The 9,336-nt window shown below is 54.5% G+C and overlaps 1 protein-coding gene across 2 annotated transcripts in view; it reads left to right on the top strand.

The window, feature by feature from the left end:
* Positions 1 to 9,336, top strand: part of GAK (cyclin G associated kinase) — a 106,306-nt gene that overhangs the window by 25,866 nt on the left and 71,104 nt on the right. The window contains exons 4-5 of one of the 2 annotated variants that reach the window (XM_006893590.1): positions 415 to 529; positions 5,541 to 5,683. In XM_006893590.1, the coding sequence (XP_006893652.1) occupies positions 415 to 529; positions 5,541 to 5,683 (258 nt within the window). The remainder of the gene's footprint in view (positions 1 to 414; positions 530 to 5,540; positions 5,684 to 9,336) is intronic. The other variant, XM_006893591.1, reaches the window with a different exon arrangement.

The following is a 9,336-nucleotide window of genomic DNA, read 5'->3' as shown; positions in this document are numbered from 1 at the left end:
CCCGGCTGTGCTCCTCCCACCTCCTCCCCGGCTGTGCTCCTCCCGCCTCCTCCCCGGCTGTGCTCCTCCCGCCCCCTCCCTGGCTGTGCTCCCCTTGTGGAGTGAGCCACATGCGTCCTCTCCCTTGCTGTGACCTGCGCGTTTGGATGTTTGAATCCTGTTTCTAAGTGCCTGGCTGTATGGACAGTCTTCTACACAGTTTTCCTTTTTTTTTTTTAATGAAAATTCTTTGTATTTTTCTAGCAATTATTTATTAGGTTGTGTTCTCAGAACTTTTATAAAAGCATGTTTTGGAACTTCAATGTTGCCAATTTTCCTCAGTTTTTTTCTTTCCTTCAGCTTGTCTCTTCAAAAGTTTCATTTTCCGGGTAATATCACCACCATAAGAGTTTTCCTTTAACGAGACACCTGCAGAAAAAGCTCTCGGGCCACCCCAACATCGTCCAGTTTTGTTCTGCGGCCTCTATAGGAAAGGAAGAGTCGGACACGGGCCAGGCCGAGTTCCTGCTGCTGACGGAGCTCTGCAAAGGTAAGTGTCCTCTCGTGTCTACGCTCCTTAGAGGCGGGGACGGGGAAGCTCCGCCTCACTCCTGGGGGTGTTGTCAGAGCGGCCAGTCTTTGGCAAGGACACAGCGATTACAGCAGTGGCCTTTAGCACGGTGGCCAGATCGGGCATGCGCAGGACCATGTAACTTTGCTGAGTTGGAGTTGGCAACAGCTCTAATGAAGGACACAGCCATCCCACAGTGCCACGGAAGAGTGGCCTGGCACTTGGCATCTGTAAGGATGACGGCCATGCAGTCCCCCGGGGGCATGGTGCTTGTCTCTCTGGGGTCAGTTGGGGTTGGAGTTGACTCTGAAGCAGAAGGTTTGATGGTGTTTCTCTCAGACACACCGGTTGTGCCTAAACCGATGAGGGCGTGTAGCCTGGGCAGAAGGAGCCTGGAGGGAGCGGGCCTGGGAGCCCAGGGCAGGTGTGCCAGCCAGCCAGGTGGCGTGCAGCCAGCCCTCCAGATGGGAGCTGGAAGTGGGGTCTCCTTCAGCTGTGCTGCTGCGTGGAGGTGTCAGAGTTGAGTGTGTCTATCTGAAGGCAGGAGGGAGCTGGTGCTGGACTGGCCGCGGGACAGTCTGTGTGTGTGAGGAAGACTCTCGACAGGATGGACCGACCAGTGACGGCTGCAGTGGGTCAGAGGTGCTGAGAACGGCACCGGATAGGACGTTTATGAGGTCACTATGAGGTGTCCAGGTCTTCCATTCATACGGTCGCTATGAGTCGTCTATGACTCAACAGCACTTAACAACAACAACAGAGAGAGCTCTGCTGGCCTAGTGGATAGAAAGTGATGCTACCTAGCCAAAGGTGGGTGATTTTAATCTGCAGCTCTCGGACATGGTTTTAATTGTTTTTGGTGAAACATTCTACATGGTATAGCCCTGGTCTGTCCATTTGCTGTACAGAGGTAACTCGTGGTTGCTGTGAAGCTAAACACTGTGACACTGATGTGTCAAATGCGATAATGGTTGCCCATGGTGGACAGTGTTTGGTGGAGCTCCCTGATTAAAACAAGCTTAGAAGGAGGAGTGGCATCCACTTCCAAATAGCTTGCCTCCGGAAACCCTATGAACCAGGAGAAATGATGAAAGTTATACAAAGTGTTCATGTCTTTCGTTCATAGGGTCGTTATGAGTCGTCTACGACTCGATGGCACTTAAAACAACAGCATGAGTTGTACTTGATGGCAGCTAACGGCACTGTGTGCTCACTGAAAAGATGCTGATGCGGTCCGGCTGCAGAGACGCTTGAAGAAATGCGCTTTTTACTGGGCACACCTCTCTTTTTTTATGAAGGCAGCCAGATAAAGTCTGTATTTTTTTTTCCCACGGAAAAAAATGTTTCTTGTTCTAGTATGCATTTTTTTAAAATTATCATATTTTTAATGCAATATATATATATATTTATATTTTTACAGTATATTCTTCCCACTTAGTTTTTCCCCCATTCATTCATTGTTGCACATTTTTCTCCCCTCTCCCCTCCCCCAGTTCACTTTTATCTTTGAAAAGAAAAAAAAATTCTGTCATTGTTATACGATCTCCCCCAATCCGCAGTCCATTTTACTATGCATTTCTTTTGCTTGAATCTTGTCATGACAATAATACCTAATCCTGTATTCCTTTTAAACAGTTCTCTCTCTCATCTGTTTCAATGCAGTATACATTATTTATCCCCTTTTCTTAGGTTCCTCCCAACCCCGACGTCAGTCTTGTTTTACAACAGTGGCACTATGCAGTATTTGTCCTTTTATAATGGAGATATTTCACTCAGCATAATGTCCTCCAGGGTCACCCATTTTGCATAATATTTCTTGAGTTCCTGCATAGATAGAGAAGCTGTAGTATATTCCCACAATGGAATACTATGCTGCATTGAAACATAAGGAACACTTCTTTTTTACAAGCAAGCTGTGGCAGGGGTGTGTCTTCCTGCCATTCTCTGCCCCTAGGGCAGCTTTCTGCAGCCCTGAGCAAGGACAGGGAGGCGGTGGCCCGCAGCCATTCCCGAGAGTCTGGGTTAGATAGTGTGGCCTGGGGCTGGGGCTGCTGCCCTCTGAAAGCCGGGGTGATGCTGTGGGTGATGGAGATCTCAGCTGGGAGTGAGTTGCCAGGCTGCTGAGCCCGAGGTAGAGCCGCCAGGGTGCGCTGACCACGTGGCACTGGCCGAGTGGGTGTGAGTGCGGCCTGCGGGCAACGGGGACCTCCAGCCTCTTCTCACTCCAGGAGGCAGAAGGAGAAGCAGCTAAGCTCAACATCAGTCCGTGGCCGTGTCTTCTGAGGTGACGCCGACACTCCTCCTCTCCGTCCACTTATTTCCCCAGCTTTGACACCAGCTGTCTGTCACCTGGCTTTAGGCTCTGCTGGGCCGGATAATTGGTTGCAGTGGCCACACAGAGCTCACAGGCTGTGCTCAGGGCTGTGACATTGCGTGGGAAAGTCACGGGCAGGAAGCATGTGGACTCAGATCTCCCCTCCTCTGTCCAGGACAGGGCAGCTCGCGCAGGACATGCTCCCAGCAGGCCCGCAGCATCCTTTCTCTCAGCCCTTGCTCCTGCTTGGTCCTGGCCGCTGCCCCTCTGAGTCAAATGTTACAGAGCTTGTTAGCTCCACCATTAGGGGTCCTGGGGCCCCCACTCTGCCATCCAGTCTCCTGCCTGTTGTTAGATAGAAAAAAGAGTTGAGAGACAGAGAAAGAAAGGAGCTGGTCCCAAGAAACGAACAGGCCTTTATTGGGAGCTCTGAGAGGGACGCCAAGGGACCATATTCTTCCCCCACCCCGAGGTGCTCCTTGGTGCTCCCTGGTATTCCGTGGTGCCCCCTGGTGCTCCCTCTGGCCTCGTGCTTGGCCCACACACTGGAACCACCTTGGTGGTGTGTCCCATCCCATCCTGTCTGTCCTGCACCAGCCTGCTGGTTCAGCTGTTCCCCAGGCACGCTCCTTGCTGGCAGCTCCCTCTGTCTCCATCTCCTGGAAGCAGGAGGTTCTCGGTGCCAGGACTCTGGGCTCGAACGCTGTGCTTCTCCTGACTCTTTTCAGGAATATCCTCAATTCCTTGTGGAATGTCGAGTGAGATGGCAGAACCGACTGACCCGTGTTAGTCCTTGCTTCACTGTTTCTCCCTGATAACAGAAGTTCCGTAAAGTTGCAGGGAGCCTTATTTGCATTCTGAGCAAATTAGCCAATCCTGTCGGTGGCCGTGCCTACATTATTTGCATATCCTACCCACCGATTTTGCAGGAGTATGTGTGCGTGCATAGCTAGAAGGCCTATGAAGTCATTTACTGCTCTGGGTTGTCCTATGTTCTTGGGTGCCCCCTGTTGTTGTTGGGTGCCGTCCAGTCAGGTATGACTCATAGTGACCCTGTGAACAAAAGATCTGAGCCCTGTTCTGTCTTGTGCAGTCCTCACACTTCCTGACACATAAGAGCCCATTGCAACAGTCACTGGGTCAGTCCACCTGGTTGAGAGTCTTTTCTCCTTCGTCCACCCTCTACCCTTCCTAGCATCATGCCCTTCTCCAAGGAATAGTCCTTCCTAGCAACATGCCCGAAGTATGTGAGGCGAAGTCTGATCAGTCTTGCCTCCAAAGAGCACTCTAGCTGCACCCTCCAGAAGATTTATCTGTTCTCTTGGCCGTCCATGGGATGTTCAGTGCTCTTCTCCAATACCACAGCTCAAAGGTTTCAATTCTTTTTCTGTTACCCTTATTCATTGTCCAGCCCTCAGATACATAGCTAGTGATTGGAAAGACTATGGCCTGAATCATATGCTCCTTAGTCCTCAGACTGACATCATTAGTCCTCAGTACCTTGGAGAAGTCCCTGACTGCAGATTTTCTGAGTGCAGTGCATTGCCTAGAGAGTGGCCCCAGGACCCTCTGGGTGGGCCCATGGGGTGAGTCCTCTCCACAGAATCTGTTTTTTCCTTTGTTCTCATGGGAGGCTACACCCATAGTCTGCTTGGTGATAGGTTAATGCTGAAATGGAATGTTGCCAGGTGAACAGCTCTTTGTTATTTGTGAAGACTGATGATTGTTCCGTTAGAGACCTAAGAAAAGATGTTTCTGTTTCTAGTGGTGTCTCTGTGGCCATCACAGCACCTGGCCCAGGTGTGGGTGTTGGGTCGGCTGCCCTGGCCTCCATGCTCTGAGAGTTGGCTCTCTCTGGTCCCCTCGGGTGGCTGGCATTCACGGTCCCACAGGGGATGGTGTCTGTGGTTTGCGTCCATTGCAGCGACTTGTCCTGCAGTGTCCCCTGCCCGCTCCTGTTGGTCATCAGCGCTCTCACGCTCCGGTGTAATGGGCAGTCCTTTCTGTGGGCGGGATCCTCGAAGCAAAGCAGCTGATAAAATCTCTTCTCTTGCGTCATCCAATTGGGCAAAACCCTCAGAGTGGCAGTTCCTGCTCCTCGGCCGTAGCCTAGCACAAGGCTGCAGCAGTGACCACTTGTGGGGCAGCGCACCTGTGGGGTCTGCGCCTGTGCAGGGTGCACCTGTGGGGGACACACCTGTGTGGCGTCACATCTGTAGGTGCGTGTGCCTCTGCAGGGTGCACTTGTGGGGGAAGCGCACCTGTGTGGGGCATGGACCTGGGGGAATGTGCACCTGTATGGGGTATGGGGGTGTGCACCTGTGGTGAGATGTACCTGTGTGGGGTACACCTGTGGGGGTGTGCACCTGTGTGTGGCTCACCTGTATGTGCACGCACCCGTGGGGGGTGCACTCCTGTTGGGGCGTGCACCTTTGTGAGCCATGCCTGTGTGGTGCTCACCTATAGCGGCCTGCACCTGTGTGGAGCACACCCCTGTAGGTGACAGGCCCTGGCCCAGGCCATGCACAGTAGAATGGTACCTGGGTTGTGGTGTTGGAATGTACAGTGTCCCGTCTATGGTGGCCGGTGAATGGACAGGGTGGCCTGTCTTTGCCAGTCAGGGAGGTTCTGGCACTTCTCATTCCCCGGTGATGGGCATTTGCTGGTCTCTTTCAGGGCAGCTGGTCGACTTTATAAAGAAAATCGAGTCCCGAGGGCCGCTCTCGTGCGATACGGTTCTGAAGATCTTCTATCAGACATGCCGGGCGGTGCAGCACATGCACAAGCAGAAGCCGCCCATCATCCACCGAGACCTCAAGGTACCGCCCGCCCTGCCCCCTGGTGGCCACACTGCCCTGCCGGCTGTGCTGAGGCCTGAGGACGTGTCACACGGCCCCTGTAGCACTGCTTCTCAGGGCACCACTCGCGTACGGCGTTGCTAGAACTGTGGGATGCCAGCCCCCGACATGGTGCCTGTAGCACTGCTTCCCAGGGGCTCCCACTCTTGTACGATGTTGATAGAATCTTGGGATGCCGGCCCCCAATACGGTGCCTGTAGCACTGCTTCCCAGGGGCACCCGCTTGAGTAGAGTGTTGCTTGAACCGTGGGATGCCGGCCCCCGACACAGCGACTGTAGCACTGCTTTCTAGGGATACTGGCTCGCGTACGGCGTTGCTAGAACCGTGGGGTGCCGGCCCCTCCAGGTTCCTGTGAACCCGTCCCTCACAGTAGAGAATGTCTACCCTCCCGCCTCGGCCCTGTGCGGTGGCCTCCTCTCTCCCTCCCTCCCCACCGCCTTCCAGTGGTGTCTTTCTCCAGGTTCAGGTCCCTCCCGCCAGCAGGCCCGAGTGATAGAGACCAGGCCCCACACCCCACTCTGAGGAGCGCGCTGCTGCCCTTCTTCTGTAACAGCCTTGTTCTGCAGTCCATGGGGGGCGGGTGCCGGGTGCGAGCAAGCAGGCCGACTGCCAGCGACCTGTGGATGACAGACACCGTCCTCGGCAATATGGGTGGACGCGGTGCCTGTCGCTGGGCTCTGGTAGAGCAGAGGGGACGGGTTGGCGCAGCACGGGGCCGGTGCAGGTCCGCTGCTCACGGGCTGCGTGCGCCCTCGCTGGCTCAGCGGCTCTCAGAACAGCGCGTCCAGCAGGAGGCCTGGCTCAGCCCTCACAGCCCCCCCTTGTTACGGGCCATCTCCGTGAGGGTCTTCTTCGCTGACCCTCCACCTTTCCAGAAGTCATGGCCACTTGTGAGGACATGATCAGAGGACGTGAGATTGTCTCGCAGATTTTGTTTTAAGGAGCTCTCTGGTTTGCTGCCTCCAGTACGGACGTGTTAGTTCCTGGGTCAGTCCGTGGGCTAGGAATGCTTTCCCATCAGTCCGGGCTAAGGCGTTGACTGCTTCCTCCTTGGCCTCCTCAGTCATTGTTTAACCTTCACGTGCACTAGGAAGCAGTTGAAAGAGCCAGAGTTCAGATCAGGTCTGCCTTTCTCTTCAAGCTGACCTCCTTGCTCTTAGGCACTTCAGATCCTTGACGGTACACTTGCTCACTGTGATGACTTTTTTGATTTCTTGACTTCTGCTCCTGTGGGTATTGGTAGCAGATCTCAGCGAAATGAAATCGTTGACAACTGCAGCCTTTTCTCCGCCTGTCCTGATGCTGCCTGCTGGTCCAGTAGCAAGGACTTGTGTTTTCTTGGTGTTGAGACGTGACGCTCATTAAAAGCTGCGTGTGGTCTTTGATCTTCTGCAGTCAGTGCTTCCTGCCCTCTTCACTTTCTGAAAGCAAGGTTGTGTCATGTGCATGTCACACTCAGGCTGGTGATGAGTCGTCCTCCCATCCTGATGCCACATGCCCCTTCGTAAACAGACCCCTCGGGGGGAAGGCAGAGCCTCGTGGAAAGTCTCACGTGCTCGGTGTAGCCTTCCTGAGTCAGTGCTGGGTGCGGTGAGCTCGGAGACCTGGGACCCTTTCTCCACACGGACTCCCGGCCTCTCTTTGCCCCAGCTTTGTGCTGTTTTCTGGCTACGTCTCAGGTGTCCAAGGCCGGCCATGGTGGGCGGGCCCTTTCTTGTCTTGGATGCGTGGGAAAGGCTGGAAGCTTGGGCCCAGCTGGATAGCCTGTCCCTGGTGTGTGTGCACATCTGTGTGTGGGGGGGTGTGCATGTTGTATGTGGGGTGTGAGCACTTGGTACATGTGAGGTTGTACATGTGTGAGTGTGTGTGTGTGTGTGTGGGTTTCTCGTTCCTGGGGTGAGCAGGAAGGCTCCTCCTTCCGAGAGGGAGAGGAGCTCTACCAGTGTGTGACCCTGGACAGTGGGCCCAAGGCTGGGCTCCAGGGGGCCTGCTGTGGTTGTTCATACCCAGGACCCAGGCTCTGGAAGACAGTTCCCAGGGCTCTTCACTGGTTTGAACTGGTTCACTCCTGCGAGACTCAGTGAAATCGGAACATCTGAATTTGTGAAGTGTGGGGGTCCTAGAATAGGTATACCGCGTGGTTTAAAGGCAGGAGAGGTGACGTCCACTCGCGTCCTCTCTCCATACCCGTTCAGCCTGTGTGCTGGGCAAGCTGTCCGGGAAGCTGCCCAGTGTGAAAACGTAGCATCAGGATTAGAGGGGGACTCAGCGTCAGCCTGCGATGCAGCTGACGTAACCTTGCTGCAGAAAGATCAGAAAACTCTGACCTTCAGTGTGGAGGACGTCTCAACCTCAGGAAAACCAGCGTTCTCCCCACTAGACCACTAGCCAGCTTCATGATGGGTGGAGAACAGGATTGACGTTGTCAATGATTCCATTGTACTTGGATCTGCAGTCAACACCCGGCGGTAACAGCCAGCAAAATACGAGTCACAGTGGGCAGATCGGCTGTCAAGGACCTTTCCACAGGCTTTGGGAAGGACGCTTAGTGCCGTGATATCCGTTTAAAAACTAAGAGGTCTCCTCCTGTGGGTGAGGCGGCTCCCTGCGTTAGGCTGAGAATGAACCACCCCAGGGAGGGCAGCCGCTCTGGCCTTGACTCCCACTACCCTCTCGTGTGTGTCTTTGGACGTGACCTGACCTGGCTTCTGCCCCTCCACGGCCTTGCCCAGCCCTCGCGGTCACAGCCCTCTGCATTTTACCTGGTCACTTGGCTGTGTCTGCTCTGTGTGCACGTTTTTCCTTATCCTGAGGAAGGTGTGGGTCCTCCTACAATCCCTGGGATTTGGGTGTCCTCTCTGGGAAAGTACTTGATAAAGGGGTTTTGCCTCTTCTTCTACTGAAGTTGTTTTATTCGTCTCAATCTGGAGGAATTCTTTCTACCTGTACATCCTGAGGTTTACGGGGGAAGCTCTGGGGGCCTCCTCTGGAAAGGCTTCCTCTGTGACCCAGAGTCCAGGCACCTGGCGGTTCAGATCTGGCCATGACTCCGCGGGAAAGAGACTGGCGGCCTCCTCCTGTGTGACGTACGACTTCAGAACCGCGGGAGGGTCAGCTCTGCGTCGGTCCACCCGGCGGCAGAGTCTTTCTGTGGTTGATGGTGTGGTTAGTGTTTTCTCCTCTGCAGCTCGTCCTTTGGCTCTCTTCACTGGGCCCTAAGGTAGGATGTGCCTTGTCCTGGTGTAGAGCAGGTCCTCCACCACCTGTGACGGTGACCATGTTCACTGGTGACGTCTCTCTAACGCAGGAAGATCGATGGTTGTGCCTTTTGTGGGGAGGGGTCCGCCCTCTTGTGATGGATGGTGCATGTAGTCAGGGAAGGGTCCGTGTTTCCCTCAGTCCTTCCCTGTGGGTTCCCCCAGCAGCCTTACCCCACTTCTCTGCGGCACGGCCTTGGGCGCACCGGGGCGTCTGGGTCTGTTCTGAGAGCTCTTTGTGGGAGTGTCCTGGTGGGTGTGGCTGCTCTAGGATCCACGCTCTGTTGTCTGAGTCACCGGAGCTTCAGATTATGCCGAAAACTGTTCTCCAAGGTCGGCCAGCCTCTTCCAGCATG

Source organism: Elephantulus edwardii, unplaced genomic scaffold (assembly GCF_000299155.1).
Source record: "Elephantulus edwardii isolate Elephantulus edwardi_28Jun2011 unplaced genomic scaffold, EleEdw1.0 scaffold00129, whole genome shotgun sequence".
In the NCBI taxonomy this organism is placed as follows: Eukaryota; Metazoa; Chordata; class Mammalia; order Macroscelidea; family Macroscelididae; genus Elephantulus; species Elephantulus edwardii.
Note: the sequence above shows the minus strand (reverse complement) of the source record. Positions and strands in the feature narration are given on the sequence as shown.